The sequence below is a fragment of the Laetiporus sulphureus genome (assembly GCF_001632365.1).
Source record: "Laetiporus sulphureus 93-53 unplaced genomic scaffold LAESUscaffold_31, whole genome shotgun sequence".
In the NCBI taxonomy this organism is placed as follows: Eukaryota; Fungi; Basidiomycota; class Agaricomycetes; order Polyporales; family Laetiporaceae; genus Laetiporus; species Laetiporus sulphureus.
Window position 1 is genome coordinate 189,620 of NW_024468540.1, and position 14,414 is coordinate 204,033.

The following is a 14,414-nucleotide window of genomic DNA, read 5'->3' on the forward strand; positions in this document are numbered from 1 at the left end:
GAGCACGTGACCGTGTCCATCTCGGCGCGCGTCGGCCACGCTCCCGCCACTAACGCGTCTTGCTCTGTGCTACCATCTTCGTCGCCCATAATGCCCGCTTTCCAGAATCCTCACCTCAACAGCGTGCAGAAAAGAAAGTCAGATGCACATGAGCAGGACACAGCAGCTCGCAAGCGGCAGGCGTTGGAAGGAGGATCTTCCGTCTCGAATAATGGCAGAGCGGGGGACGATCTTGCGGGAGAGAAACGTTGGATGGTGCTGTGGTACGTCATTAGTCCGTCACTGTCTAGAGTTGGTCTAACGCTTTGATTGCAGGAGAAACCCGCAATATAAGAAGCACAAGACATGGGATGGCGATGCTGTACTGGTTATACGGGGAAACACGTGCACATTGTATGAGAGCGACGGCAGAATGTACGCGATGTAACGTCTCATCCTGCTTTATTTTTGCTTACCCCCGTATAGCCTAGTGTCTGGAAAGCCCCATGGGATCGAGGGTGTCCACAAGATCGTCGAAGGCGCCAACTTCACAGTGGGAAATAAAGAGCTGGAGATTGATCGCTATGTTGAACGTGAAGACTTTCTTGCCGGACGATGCTTTGGAAACGGAGGCCGTTCCTCTGCCGCTGCCACAGACTCTAGCTCGTCTGCGGCCAAGCCCTTTGCTCCGCTTAGACCGAAGATCATTAACACATTCAAGCCCCCTTCTACTGCAGCAGCACCGAACAGGCAACCTATTCAATTGGAACCGGTAGATTTGGTCTCAAAGGGTGACAAACCAAGTAATAAAGAGAGGGTGCAGACTCTGTCATGGGCCGCGAACTGGTAAGTCTGATGGGATAAAAGCCTTTGAGCGCTATTGAACGCGCATATAGGCGAAAACCGCAGCAGAAGAAGCACAAGACATGGGATGGTGATGCGTGGGTAACTCTCCGAGAAGAAAAGCTAATTTTGTTTTCGGATACGGGCGTGATGTTCGATCAATCGCTGTACGCTAAGGGCAGAATACTAACCTGAGTATTCGTAGAATCGGTACGAAGAAGTGGGATGGGCTTCCTCTATATAGCGGCTACTCGACATTCATCGGCGGTCGGGAGGTAGAACTAGACCGCAAAGCTGCGGAATCCGAGCTTCCAGCCATTGTAGGATCCTCCGTTGAGCCGACTTCGGATGTCGAATTGGAGATTCCTCTCGTATCCGAAGCCCGTTCACCATTCCTTTTAAAAGCTCACGCAGGAAGTGAGAAAGCAGAACACGCAACAGATATGAACCTCAATGCTAGCCTCCATAAGTTCGTACCTCCGTCCTCATTTTACGGCAATCCTTCACCGAAGCCGAAGCCGAAGCCGAAAGGCCCACTGTAAGCCACCAGTTCATTCACATTTCTGCCTTCTAATATGTTCCCTCGTATTCTATCAGGCACGATCCTAGTGCCGAAGGGGCGGTTGTCATGAAAGCCCCTACAAAGGAGCACATTGCCAAGCATAACAGACGGTACTCCGATCCGAACTGCCTTTCCATATCGACATTAGCTTATCGTCGCTCGTTCGCTCGTTTCCGCCTAGGAATCTTCCCGTGGTGGATGTCGTGATCGACCCCATTGTCGCACGGCGGGCAAGGCCGCACCAGATAGAAGGTACCTTTCTAACATTGTCATGGGAGCTGTGCATCTTTCTCATCTGTCATCCGAGGTGTCAAATTCATGTACGAGTGTGTCATGGGCCTGCGGAAGCATGAAGGCAATGGATGCATCTTGGCAGACGAAATGTATGCCCGTTATTTGAGTCCTCTTCGTCAGCATCTGCTGATAATTTGCCATCCGCTTCAGGGGTATGGGTAAAACATTGCAGGTGAATATTCTCCAGTTCCTCGTCGCGCTCAGCTAAGAAAGTTCTAGACCATAGCGCTCTGTTGGACACTACTCAGTACGGCTTCCGTCAGCGTCTATATTATACCATTGATGCGAGAGAGCTTCTGTTCGAACAGAACAGAATCCGTACACGGGTGCAGGACCAGTCGTGGGCAAGATTCTGATAGCCTGTCCAGTCACGTTGATCAACGTAAGTCGAACACGCTAGCCTTCCGTAGCATATATTCGGGAAGTCTAATCTACTGAATGGATAGAACTGGAAGAGTGAATTTCACAAATGGTCAGTCGGTAGAATTTACTACTTTTGCGGATACTGAGCGGAGCCAGGCTCGGCAAGGATCGGGTAGGCATTTTTGTTGGGGACAAGGGCAAGGGCAACATCAAACATTTCATGAACTCGTGAGATCAAAGCGCTTGTCTTTCACGACTTCACTGACGCCCGGAATCCCGTGATCTACAGAAGGGCCCATCAGGTCTTGGTTATCGGCTACGAGCGTCTCCGGACGGTTATGTAAGTGTAGTAACCGCACCGCGACGAGACATGGTAGCTAAGTTTGCGCTACTATAGCAAGGATTTAGCATACTGCAAGTAAGTATCGGACAACAGTGAAAATTGATTGCAGCTGATGTCGGATCCTGCGCACTAGTCCGCCCATCGGTTTGATAATTTGTGATGAAGGTGCGGTAAGCGACTGCAATGCATTCGTATCCTGATTTACATCATCGGTCTAGGTCACCGGCTCAAGTCAGCCAATAACAAGACCTCCACCATGTTCGAAGCGCTCCGGACGCCTCGACGCATCATTCTTTCCGGCACACCAATCCAGAATGATTTGGGAGAATTCCACGCGATGGTGAGGGCAGCCTATTCTGAAGCCGAGAGGCACTAATACAGACCATGCCGTTAGGCTGATTTCTGCAACCCGGGTCTTCTCGGTGTGTTGGTCGAGCTATAAATGACCGTTCTCACAAGTGACGTTTCAATTTCCTTAGACGATTATAATACATTCCGGAGGGTATACGAAGTTCCAATTTTGAAGAGCCGAGCGCCCGGTTGTTCAGCCAAAGAAACGGAGCTCGGCGAGGCTCGGTCGGCACAAGTATGCACCCTCGAAACCAATGGCCTCATCTATTGCTGAAAATGTTCGTGCGGCAGCTCTCGACTATCGCTCGTAGTTTCGTGCTAAGAAGAGACGCAACCATCCTGAAGAAGTACCTTCCGCCCAAGTGTATGTATTCTATCGTTGCACGTAACTAATTAACTAGTACTCATTCACGTTGCACTAGACGAATATGTCGTTTTCGTCACCCCTACCAAGCTGCAGCTCTCAATCTTCAACAAAATCCTCTCCGCAGACAAGCTTGACAATCTTGTCCGAAATTCGACGGCCGAATCCCTGGCTCTTATCAACATACTAACCAAGATCAGCAATAGCCCGATCTTGCTTAAAGCGACACTTGACCAGGCAAAGAGCAGAGCCGACCAGGGCAGCGATATCATCAAGAAGAATGCGATCGAGGAAGCTGTCATGCTATTGCCCGAACGAGCCAGAGTGGATGACGTGTCGCTGAGCGGTAAGTCGGTGCAATGCATGGATGATATTGTGTCTAATTGAACGTTCGTCAGGGAAACTCACCGCTTTGGCTAACTTGCTCGGAGCTCTGCGTGAGGTGAGTTCGGGCCATCCTATTGTCGCGTTGACGCTGACTAGTGTCACAGCAAACGGAAGAGAAATGCATCATCGTGTCACACTATACCTCCACACTCAATATCGTCGAGGCGTTTTGCCAGAAGAAGAGATATACGTATCACCGGTTGGATGGGTGAGTATTCACCGTCTACAACATCAGCATGAAAGTGATGCATTTGGCACCCTTTAGGCAAACACCAGCCCAGAAGAGACAAGAATACGTCAACGAGTTTAATAAGGCCTCGCAAGCGAAACGATGTGCGTGCTTTCCAAAGTTCTGTATATTACATACCTAATTCCATCATAGTCCTCTTCTTACTAAGCTCCAAAGCGGGGGGAGTAGGGCTTAACCTCATAGGGGCATCGAGGCTCTGTCTCATCGATTCCGATTGGAATCCAAGGTATGCACGCTTGCATTTTCCCGATTAAGTGACTGAGAAAGTTGTTCAGCCATGATCTGCAATCCATGGCGCGTATCCATCGGTAAGTTTCACGCTTGCGAAGGTTCAAAAGCCTAAACATCGACTCCGTAGCGATGGGCAGAAGCGCCCTGTGTTCATCTATCGCTTCCTGACAGCTGGTGCAATTGATGGTGAGACATCATCTGAGCGGCTCATTGCAGAACATCTGACAGCGCATTGGACAACAGAGAAAATATATCAGCGGCAAGTGACGAAGTTAGGCTTAAGCGCTTGTGAGTATCACCGTTATCTCGATCGTGAGCAAGCCATTGATATGACTACGCAGCTTTGATGGGCAATGTATGAGCCCCCGCGTCTGCTCTTATCGGAACATACTCATTGTCAGCAATAGGGAACTTCTGATTCAAAGTCGGATTCGTTTACACGCAAAGATGTCAGTTATCATGGCCTTATTCATGAAAGCGCTGCTCACACAGTGCCTGTGCAGCTGCGTGATATCTTCACCATCTATCCTCATACGCCCTGCCATACCCATGATCTACTGGAGTGTCCCTGTGAATTGTCCGAGGGAATGTCCAGGCCTTTGGATGCTGATCTAGCTGAACAGCTGGCTGAAGATGAAGATGAAGAAGATGATGAGAAGCCAATGAGCTTCATCAGTGCATCTCAAGTAAAACCGGAACAGATAGAGAGACTTGATCGGGCGGTGGGTGGTCCATGACCGGGTCTGCGAGCTCAAACTAATGTAAACGGGCAGTACATGAAGCAGAAGAAGGCGCAACTAGCTGCGCTCGGTGAATGGACGCATATCAATTGCCTCAAGCCAAATGCTCAAGAGATTATTCGTGACGGGATTCTCAGCGACTTGCTATACTCTCGGCCCAAGGAGAAGAGAGAATCGTCGGCAATTCCGCAGTCCCGGGTAGAGGCGTTGCTCGAGGCAGTTGATCTTGAGAACATCATGACTGTCCCTGACCTGACTGTCGACGAGGTCCCAGGAGGTACAATCTCTTTCCTCTTCGAACGCGGGTCAAACACTCCGCTAGACGATGATGACGACAGCTCACAAAGAGTAGAGTAATTTTCACCTTACACTTGAAACACTAGATCTCGTTTTGATACAATCACAATCAGATAGACCTGTACAATGTAGACCACATATTCATGACCCCATACGGCACGCGTTCGTCAGAACCTGTCACGGTCCTCACTTATAGTCATGTGAAGCTCGCGCTTGACGCGGAGGACCAAGCTCGCATTTACCACTCGCTCGTTCGGACTTCTTGCACCAAAACCACGCCCGTTAATGCGCCATAGGCGTACAAGGATTATGGAGGGTGACTCGAGAGAATATTTACGGGCGACTTGAACACACATATTTTTCTGCAGACCTTTGACAGTCGCGTCCCTTGGCCCGTCTCGCAATTGTCGATGGCTTTGAGGGGGGAAAAACGCGTCATGAAAGCGAGCCTATCGCATTGGAATTGATGCCAACATATAGTACCAACACATCTTCACGGCAAAAGAGGGAGAACCTGAGCTGCAGAGGAACAAACCTCCGAAGAAACCGCCCCCGGATTTCATGAGCGGTGCGCCACCAGAAGCTGCATCTTCAAGATAGGAGAGAACGCGAACCGCCGGGGTGATAATAGGACCGAGAAAGAATTCTAGCGAGGCAGCAAAACTCAGCTGAACCGCGCAAGACGGTGAGGCCAACCATGACAATCTATTGCTCGCAATGACTGACAGTTGCCTTTGCTCCAACAGGCTTTTTCCAGCAGTCAGCTTCCTGTATTATTGTCACCAGATAGCGGACCCGCGTTGGCACCGTTTCCTCTCTTGCTTCTCTCATTGAGTCCGCGATCAATGGGGCAGCCATAACACCACAAGAAAGTGCCCCCAAAGATTTTACATCACAGAAATTCCCGGAGCCAGCGGCGAAGAGGCGTCATTACAACTCTTCGGCAGAGCCCTCGTCTTCTCAAGGGAGCACACTCAGCCATGGCGCATTCTTGCCAGACGTGTCTGTCGTGATCGATCTTGATGCTGATTACTGGGTGGGGCATGTCGTCCCGTATATATGTGTTCCTGTCTACCAGTGTGCGCTCAATAATATTCCTAGTAACATTCTTCGTGTCATTAGAGTAATCAGGTACCAATATAACGAACGCACTTGATTCATGTGGCCATAATTGCAGGAGTGGCACCGTCGATCGTTGTATTAAATGACATGCTTGAACTGTCCTCGGCGCTAATGATTGGCCCTGAAGGGTCCAATTCTTCAATATTCCACTTGGAGCGAAGCTCATCACTGTACGCGTCAGTATCGCCTGCGAGGAAGCGATGCATGGACGCCCAGGCGATCATCACCGCATTGTCTGTTAAATTATATGCGTTAGATCGAATCGTGGCCGGAGGAGAACTAACTTGATATACCGGTGCATAGTGCTGGTGGAGGGAAAAGAAGAGCGATAGGTGCGTCGGGGTTTGCATTGTCGAGGCACGCGCGTAACCTGATCGCCAATGATTTAGAGAATGCCAGCGTCTACCGTGAATCAGTCGTCATACCTTTTCCTCAGGTATAAATTACTAGCCACTCCACCGCTGACGACAACGTCACGAATATTAATTCCCCTCCGCTGACAGAGTTGCAGCCCGAGTAGGAGCTTTTCCTCCAGCTGGCCGACAGCAGCCTTTTGGAATGATTCGGCGAGCGCATACCTGGTCGACTCATTGATCACGCCATTGCGCGAAAACAAGAAACGCTCGACAGTCGAGTGCAAGCCTGTATACGAGAACGACAGGCGGCCATGCATCGGCAGGGGGATACGCGGGATGTCAGGATCGACCACCTCTCCTCCCGTAGGCGGTCCCGCTAAGACGAACTGTTCCAGTGCCGCTCCAAGTCCGAGCTGTGACCGTGGAAGCGCAAGCATGCGTGCGATCTTGTCAAACGCGCGCCCGACACTTTCGTCAAGCGCCGTTGCGAGTGTGCGGAAGGTGCGCGGAGAGGTCGCGAGCAGGAGGAGAGTATGCCCGCCTGAAACTAGCAACGTGAGGAAGGGGTATTGTGGTAGTTTATCGGTGGGTGTGGTTAGGAACGGCGTGAGAGCGTGTGCTTGCTAGATATGTCAGATTCGTGTGTGTTGCGCATGGAAGATGAGGAGACAGAGGGACAGACCATGTGGTGCACGCCGACTAGAGGCTTGTTCAGCGCCGCAGCGAGGGTTTTTGATGCATTTGAGCAGACACTGAGGCAGCCGCCGATGCCTGGTCCGCGGGTGTATGCGATACCGTCGACGTCGGTCACGGACATATTGGCCTCTTGCAGGGCTCTGCGCACAGCACCGGGCTGCAGAGCGTATGAGGAACGGTGTGTTTTAGGAAACCGTGCGAGACTCACCAAATTATGCTGGTGCGCCTGAATGGCGACGTAGGGATGTATCCCTCCGTACAGTTCGTTCCTGTGAACGAGAGGCTCAGCCGGTCTGTCAGTTTAAGAAGCCTGCAGCGCCACTCACAAATTGTCTTGCCTCACGACCACATTAGAGAGGATCTCGCGATTCGAGGTGACTACCGCTGCACAGGTGTCATCTGCAGAGGATTCAAGTGCGAGTACCGTGAATGTCCTGCGAGTTTGCTGCAATATCGAACTTGCTGTTGCAGCTGAGATTGAGCGAAGAACGGAGATGCCGTACATTCGCAAGAGAGAGCGGGCGGAATATTCGTAGAATATTTTTGATGGATAACTACTAGACGACGAGAAAATTCCGCAGACAAATCCCGAGGAAAGCCAGCGCTTTCTCCTTTGTTACGTGCTGGCCGTTGCTGGACGACCACTCCTTTCGTGAACATCGTCTCTCTTCGCTATCTGTTCCGTCGCGCGGAACGCGGAACTCGACGTCAATGAGCCGTCTACGGTAACAAGGAGCACTAGCAACGACGATGACTCTAGGTCACCACTACCATTCACGACGGTCCTCGCAGGACAGCGGCACGTTCATGCGGAAGCCAGAAAGGCGCAGGTCCTCGAGCCAGGGCGACTCCACGCCCAGGTCGAGTCCGCTGCAAGGCGGTACGAACAATCAAGACAATAGCGCTGGCCATGTGGGCGCTGATCCTCATCCATCCAAAAGACTCGGATTCCTCCCCGAGAAGCTGTTGCCTTCTGCCTCAGGATCATTAGCTTCGTCTCGGCTGCCTCCCAGTCCGCTTCAAGTGCGCTCGCACTCTCGAGCTGACTCTGCGTTGACCGTTCCGCGCGACTCTGCGGCCTCTCCCGCCCCTAGCATGGCGTCAGGTCAATACAAGGGACACATCTCGCCCACCAAGGTATGTCCATCTTTCCTTGGCTGACAGCCTTCCCAGTTTGTTGCCGGAGCATCAGATGAGAAGCGGCGACAGGCTGAGAAGGTGTTCCTCGTGTGATCACATTATGAGATTGTGTTCGCTAAGTTCTTCCGCCCGTCTTCTCGCCGTGCCATTCGGTCCGTGCTTCATTGTAGATTTCGTCATCGCGCACGTACGACTCGAAACTTGTCTCCCGCGAGATGCACCGCCTCGGCAGTCTTGCGCACTCGCACCTGCCCACTCTGCCGCCTGCATTGACTGGCGCGTCGCAGAACGCGAGCAGCCACACGATCGCACCCTCGAGCACACCCAACATTGCGACCAGCTCGTCTAATGATCCATGGAAGCAACTGCATGTCCATGTCCTGCCCCTTTTCAACGGTGAACCATTGCGAATTCCCATGTGAGTTGACAACATCTTCTGTTCTACATGCATCATGCTACAGCTCGGTGCAGCGAGGACTTAAACCAGCTCGTCAAGCGCCACATTCAGGCGACTGTCTCTCAATCGCCTGCCAAGGCCCTCAGTATGCTTGAGAAGGACGCGTCCGACCTCATTTCGTCAGGCATGGTGACTCTGAATGCGAAGCTGAACGATATCGAGGACGAAAAGCTGGTAGGAAGAGTAGTTGAGCTCTGGGGTTTCTTCTGGGATCAAGTCTTGCCCTATGTGGAAGGGGTACGTTCGCCGATCGTTCACTTAGTGACGCCACACTGAGCAGTTAACGCATAGGTTCTGCTGCCGTTGCAGACTGACCCGCTTCTCTCTTCCCTCTATCGCATGCCAAAGGGCCACAAGCCAAACAATTCTCCAATTTCAGGGACAAATAGCAAAGGATCGATGTCGTCGCTACTCCAGTCCGCCCCTCAGATCGACGTGCGCACTATTGCACTTCAATCGTTCCGCGATCGTGTCATCCTATCCGCATTCCCTCGCATGTATGCGCGGCTAAATGCATCTATGGAGGACACCATCCCAGAGAGCCTGATCTCACAGCAGCCTCGGCTGCAGCAGATGTATGTCTTCTATTTCCTCCACGATCTCCCATGAACACTCGTCTCAACGGCGCCTGTCATTTATAGGTTGCTTGTGCTCGTTTCTCAACGCTCCCACCGCCCGATCTCCTTCTCACTCACAGCCTCACCACCGCAAGTTTCACCAGGCGAAGCCGCCGTGCAGCACCTTTTGCACATAGTGCGCGCGCCACTGACTCAGCTCGAGCGCAACATGCAACGCACGAACCGCGCGCCGCCCTTCCTCTCTGCAGGCAAGCCGCGCGACCGCCGCGGGTGGATCGCACAGAGGCCTGAACGGCAGCGGAGCTCAGTGCAAAACGGGCAGAATGGCGAGGAGCATGTGAACGACGAGGGCGGAGAGACGCCGAGGATACAGGCGCAGTTCGTTAACTTTGCTCATTTCAGCCATTTGAGGGAGCGCGATAAGGAGTTTTTGGAGTCGTTGAGGTGCGTCGTGGTGATGATGGAAGTATAGGCCTGAGCTGATAAGGATTGATGTCTGTGCAGGAGTCCAGACCCGGAGCGTGTTGATGGTGGGTGGGGGCTGGGAGCAGGTGCCGAGGAGAAGAAGCTGGAGGAGGAGGAGGAGGATGACGATGAGACGATGGACTGGGATCAGGCACAAGTGAGTTTTGTTATTTCAAATCAAAATAAGCAGCATTCATGTCTGACGTGTACCGGTGTTCTAATTGAACAGGCAGTCGTTGAGCGCATGGTGGGCATGAACGCCGCAGCTGGCCAGTCAAGTGTCCCTTCGCAGGAGGGTTGGAAACGACTGGGTTCTCCTAACAGCACCTCGCCTTAGGTTTCAGTGCTTGCTTGCCCATCACCGGTTTCGTATGTTCTTCTGGGGCACTCCGCTATGTATTCTCTAGTTGCTGTCGTGGGGAGCTCTATCGGTCTGTGCATTGCATGTCATGTCATGCTAGGAACTCAAAAGTTTTTCTTTCGCCATGGGGAACATCAGTATTGTCGAGGGACCAAGCCACATACAGTCAAGTACTCTATAAGCGGGTGACAGTGATATCCGTCAATGCGCGGTTAGCGTCCCATTATGCCCATCCGCCCGAGCACTTTCTGCGCCTAATCCTACCAGACCGAACTCGCTGGTGATCTCGCATACGATTTGCGTTTGCACTGGGCAAGCGCCAGATCTCGGAAGATGTCGAAACGAGACGCTATAGATTGTAGCGCGGTGCGGTGCCTTGAATTCGAGGGTGCATCTTGCAGATCACCTATCATGGGACGTTCGTCCCTGGCCCTCGAGGCGAAGACAGCGCACTTGGCGTGCTCTTCCCTGCTCTTCTGCGGTTTCAGCTCCGTCCTCGGGCTCGGGTTCGGGGCGGAAGGCATACGCGTGTGCATTCTAGACTAAGCAGCAGGCGAAAGCGGTATATCGTAGTGTCAAGTACATAAATACGGTAATAGTCAGCGGCACGACGCGGGCGCATACATACGGCGCATCGGCGATAATCGATAATCCTCCATATAGGTAGTGGGCGATAGTCCCAATCCAGTGTTGTCCTATATCCTCAGTCGGTGGCGGTGGAGAGGGAAGAGGCGACGCTAGGAGTTTTTCTTCTCGACGTCGACGGAGATGCCTGGGGAGAGCGGGAGGAGGCGTGCGTGGCGCTCTTGCAGGAGGCCCCATTGGACCCACCAGTCGTCCGCTTCATCCTCGGGGTCGTATGCGAAGAGCACCCTGATCGCCTACACCGTCACCCCATCAGTACCAAACCAACGACAAGTTCTGTATACGGAGCACGCACGTCCTGCGTGAGCGAAACCGCATCCGCCGCAGTCATGTTCTCCACTGCCGCCTTAAGGTACCGCGCCTGATCGACGCCGGGGGGGAGGGCTATCGAGAGCGGGTTCACGCGCTGCGTGATCTCGACGGTGCGCACGCGCGCCTGACGCTTTTCCGCGAGGGCCGTGAGGAAGTTGCCGATCTGATCGCGCCGGTGCAGGTGGTGGAAGAGTCGGCCGAGCATCATTGCGTCCTCGACGGCGAGCGTGATCGCGTAGAGGGAGCCTGTCTGGCGCCGGTGTATGGTGAGTGTGGTGGGGTAGGGCAAGGGAGGTAGGAAAGAGGGGGGGAGGGAACGTACTGTTAGTGGGTGTGCCGCTTCACCGATGACGAGCAGGGAGCCGTCGGGGTGTAGCCATTCGTCTATATGGGGTCTTTCTACCACGGGAATAGCGATGACCGTACTCGCCAGCTCCGCCAACTTTCGCAGACTGACAGACGAATATTAGCCACTCAACCGAGCCATCATATGAATACAACGCAAACATACCGCGGCTCCGCATTCTGCACCGACTTGACCAGCTCCGCGCGGCCCACCTCGAGCATTGTATCCGGCTCGCCCCAGTCGGACGGTGCGAACGTGTGGAGGCAGAATTCGTTCCGGCCCTGTGCAGCCTTCAATGACCACTCGCGTCAGCCTCGCAAGAGCATGCGCATATACGTACGGTCGGGAACCCCAGCGCGCCGCGGTCCTCGCCGAACCAGCTAAAAACGGTGCCTTCCTGCTAGCGCGCAATGAGCTTTGGAGACAAAGCAAGAACGACAGGCGCTTACCTTCTCGTGGAGGAATCCGTCGAGGTCGGGGTCTTCTGCCATTTTGGTCATGGGAACGACGGCACTGCGCGACTTCCATCAGATCAAGGCGCATATAGTCGGCTCGGAGAGCTCACTTGAATACCATAACGTTCTGCAGCTTCTCATAATTCCGGTCGCCCAGCATGAGCTGCCGCGAGAGTGACATCCTCCCGTCCGCCGCGATCAGCACGTCTCCATGCACCTCTTCTCCCGACGCCAGCGTGACGGAAGGCCGCTCTGGCCGGACGTGGTACTGTGTGACCTTTGCGCCGCCACGGACCTTGACACCCAGTTCCACGCATGTGTCATAAAGCAGTTTGCGGAAGTCCGCATACTGTCGAACGATAAACGCGAATATTCAGCGCATATAGTGAGCAAAGGCGCACATGCAGTGATAGAAACTCTCCTCCCGACTCGATCTGGAAGTCCTCCACCCACTCTCCGTTCGCGCCCAAACGTCCAGTCTCATCTGATGTGATTGTCAGCGAAGACGCCTGAATTCAACACGGTAACTCACAATCTGCAAATTGGATGTATTGCGAGACGACGCCGATTTTCTTGAGTTTCTCCTCCATCCCCCAGCGGTAGTAAATCTTCGTGACGTTGGGCGCGAGCCGACAGCCTCCCGCGCCTTGTGTCTGAAAGAGGTCACCACAGAGTTTATTACGAAATTACCAGCAGCACGGACCTGATCCCAATCGTTATTCTCATCCAGCACCGTCACCCGGTGGCCGAGCCGACTGAGCGCGATCGAGGCAGTTAGACCTCCCACACCTCCACCCACGATGATGAACTCGATAGGCAGGAACTCAGGAGCGCGCTACACGACAAAAATAATTAACGTTAGTGGTAAGCGCATCTTCGAGCTCAGCGGCGTGCACCATATTGCTTCACGGCGCTGTGAACTTGCAGCGGGGAAGGGGAGGGACAGGTCCAAACAAGAAGAGGAGAGGAGGCCAGACAGATCTGAACCATGATGGATATAAGAGGGGAAGCAGGCCAACTGGTGCGAGCGTGTCGGGTGTCGGGGGCAGAGTGTGGTAGTGGTTCGATCCGGTTCAATTGCTATCCGCGGAAGCAATATGATCGACCGCGTGTAAACGATCCAGAAGATCACAGGCACGCGACCCTTTCCGGCTCCCAACTAGGCCCGAGCGATCCTCACCCTACTTTGCGCGGGAACATTCCACACGACACAGGCCACACCGACCACCGGGCAGCGTGGAATCTTCGGCCAGTGAGCGAACATCATGCGAGAGTAAGGTACGATGTTACGGAAGATATGGCTAGTGAAGGCTCGTTAGAGGCAAACTAGCGAAACATCTTATCGCGAGGACCTCAATTGCGCTCAGAGATGACTAAGAATCCGTGAGCGGACCATGGAGCACATACCCCAGTCGCATCCCAGACATGCTTGACGGTGCGGACTCGGTCACTATTGATTGAATCCCAGATAACGACTGGCCGAAATCATGAGGCAAGACGTCGGTCTTCTAGGCTCTAGCTGGCACGGACATGCTCAAGCATCCATCAAGCTAGGCTTTTCTACCTCAACTTCCCGCCATCGCAACCAACGCTAATGAACGCAACCGTGCGTGGGCTACTGGGCACCCGCAGATTCGCCTGGATCTGACGCGCGACGCGAGATTCGATACTGAAACGCTGCCTCGCTTCGTGGACTGCGACTGCCTAAGCAGAATGAGGTCACTTCCGCGCGTTGCCGCGGATGATTGGACCACCGTAGTCAATCAGAGCGGGGAGAAGGTCGGTCTCGACCGCTGAATTAGAGGTGTCGCCTAGGGTAGGTGAAACTTGCATGGCGAGACGGTTGGGGGCGCGAAGATTATAGTACTGCCGCTACTACTGCGTCGCCTGAGTGCGGACACGAAGCTAAGCGGGACGTCCTATCAGTAGAAGACAAAGACGCGAAGCCGACGTTCGTGGTAATATTGCAAGATAGCCTCAAGAAGCCCGCCAAGCAATGAATGGAAGCTGCAGGAGTGATATTGATCCAACAAGAATCAACCGGCTATATTCACCTTTGGTTAAAAAGTTGAAACGCATCATAACAGACGCACCCCGAGAAAGGGACTGACTCCAGAATGGTCATGGCATTCTGACCAGCTTGACGAGTTACAGACACAAGGTAGGATGTCTTCGGGACAATGTAAGGTTTCACGTTGGCCACAGATCAACGTAGAGTGAGGAGCAATGCACCGGGAGCAAAGATGAGCACGGTCGCCCATACAACCTCTTCTCTGTGTGAGAGATGCAGCAAAGAAATGTATAGTGAGCCGACTCAGACGGCGCGTTCCATCGTCTTCCCAAGAGCACGCTCAAAGCATTCTGATCGCCCCAAAGATGAGAATTGCATTCGCAGTCATTTGAAGGACTATCCCACGGAGTCTTCGGCGAGAAACAGCTCGTAGCCTTCATACGAAGCTAATGCGATGTTTCTGTGG

General features: G+C 53.2%; 4 protein-coding genes across 4 annotated transcripts; 2 read left to right on the forward strand and 2 right to left on the reverse strand.

The window, feature by feature from the left end:
* Positions 1 to 62: 62 nt before the first annotated feature.
* LAESUDRAFT_727800 (uncharacterized protein) lies at positions 63 to 5,340 on the forward strand. Its single transcript, XM_040909293.1, has 32 exons — positions 63 to 263; positions 316 to 414; positions 466 to 825; positions 876 to 974; positions 1,028 to 1,360; positions 1,420 to 1,494; positions 1,566 to 1,636; positions 1,692 to 1,767; positions 1,829 to 1,850; positions 1,898 to 1,925; positions 1,987 to 2,060; positions 2,125 to 2,150; positions 2,198 to 2,269; positions 2,331 to 2,381; positions 2,439 to 2,459; positions 2,518 to 2,549; positions 2,603 to 2,724; positions 2,779 to 2,806; positions 2,864 to 2,970; positions 3,027 to 3,099; positions 3,158 to 3,445; positions 3,498 to 3,541; positions 3,591 to 3,694; positions 3,752 to 3,819; positions 3,869 to 3,962; positions 4,012 to 4,044; positions 4,095 to 4,153; positions 4,211 to 4,255; positions 4,309 to 4,322; positions 4,375 to 4,416; positions 4,471 to 4,689; positions 4,741 to 5,340. The coding sequence occupies exons 1-32, from the start codon at positions 91 to 93 to the stop codon at positions 5,062 to 5,064; spliced, it is 3,276 nt and encodes a 1,091-aa protein (XP_040762367.1). The 5' UTR covers positions 63 to 90; the 3' UTR covers positions 5,065 to 5,340.
* Positions 5,341 to 5,850: 510 nt separating this feature from the next.
* Positions 5,851 to 7,683, reverse strand: LAESUDRAFT_744232 (glycoprotease; the record flags this gene model as incomplete). The annotated part of the gene is made up of 7 exons (XM_040911300.1): positions 5,851 to 6,101; positions 6,157 to 6,361; positions 6,420 to 6,496; positions 6,552 to 7,105; positions 7,165 to 7,335; positions 7,387 to 7,447; positions 7,505 to 7,683. 6 exons carry the CDS (start codon positions 7,681 to 7,683, stop codon positions 6,162 to 6,164), a joined length of 1,242 nt encoding a protein of 413 aa, XP_040762368.1. The 3' UTR covers positions 5,851 to 6,101; positions 6,157 to 6,161.
* Positions 7,684 to 7,985: 302 nt separating this feature from the next.
* Positions 7,986 to 10,155, forward strand: LAESUDRAFT_657594 (HbrB-domain-containing protein; the record flags this gene model as incomplete). The annotated part of the gene is made up of 7 exons (XM_040904699.1): positions 7,986 to 8,315; positions 8,489 to 8,736; positions 8,790 to 9,012; positions 9,067 to 9,350; positions 9,417 to 9,797; positions 9,858 to 9,975; positions 10,048 to 10,155. 7 exons carry the CDS (start codon positions 7,986 to 7,988, stop codon positions 10,153 to 10,155), a joined length of 1,692 nt encoding a protein of 563 aa, XP_040762369.1.
* Positions 10,156 to 10,692: 537 nt separating this feature from the next.
* On the reverse strand, positions 10,693 to 13,924 carry LAESUDRAFT_813992 (FAD/NAD(P)-binding domain-containing protein). The gene is made up of 12 exons (XM_040914550.1): positions 13,692 to 13,924; positions 13,528 to 13,637; positions 12,641 to 12,772; positions 12,470 to 12,590; positions 12,339 to 12,421; positions 12,048 to 12,286; positions 11,932 to 11,995; positions 11,823 to 11,882; positions 11,648 to 11,772; positions 11,459 to 11,588; positions 11,120 to 11,386; positions 10,693 to 11,060 (listed from the first exon to the last, which is right to left on the reverse strand). Exons 1-12 carry the CDS (start codon positions 13,768 to 13,770, stop codon positions 10,917 to 10,919), a joined length of 1,554 nt encoding a protein of 517 aa, XP_040762370.1. The 5' UTR covers positions 13,771 to 13,924; the 3' UTR covers positions 10,693 to 10,916.
* Between the last annotated feature and the right edge of the window lie 490 nt (positions 13,925 to 14,414).

What these genes read in the sequence shown, in the direction of transcription:
- LAESUDRAFT_813992 (XM_040914550.1), bottom strand. Translation starts at nt 13,770, where the DNA reads ATGCAAGTTTCACCTACCCTAGGCGACACCTCTAATTCAGCGGTCGAG. An exon ending in AGAATAACGATTGGGATCAG is followed by an intron (nt 12,591 to 12,640) that starts GTCCGTGCTGCT and finishes GACCTCTTTCAG; the next exon opens with ACACAAGGCGCGGGAGGCTG. An exon ending in ATACATCCAATTTGCAGATT is followed by an intron (nt 12,422 to 12,469) that starts GTGAGTTACCGT and finishes CAATCACATCAG; the next exon opens with ATGAGACTGGACGTTTGGGC.
- LAESUDRAFT_727800 (XM_040909293.1), top strand. Translation starts at nt 91, where the DNA reads ATGCCCGCTTTCCAGAATCCTCACCTCAACAGCGTGCAGAAAAGAAAG. An exon ending in GCTCTGTTGGACACTACTCA is followed by an intron (nt 1,926 to 1,986) that starts GTACGGCTTCCG and finishes CTGTTCGAACAG; the next exon opens with AACAGAATCCGTACACGGGT. An exon ending in ACGTATCACCGGTTGGATGG is followed by an intron (nt 3,695 to 3,751) that starts GTGAGTATTCAC and finishes GGCACCCTTTAG; the next exon opens with GCAAACACCAGCCCAGAAGA.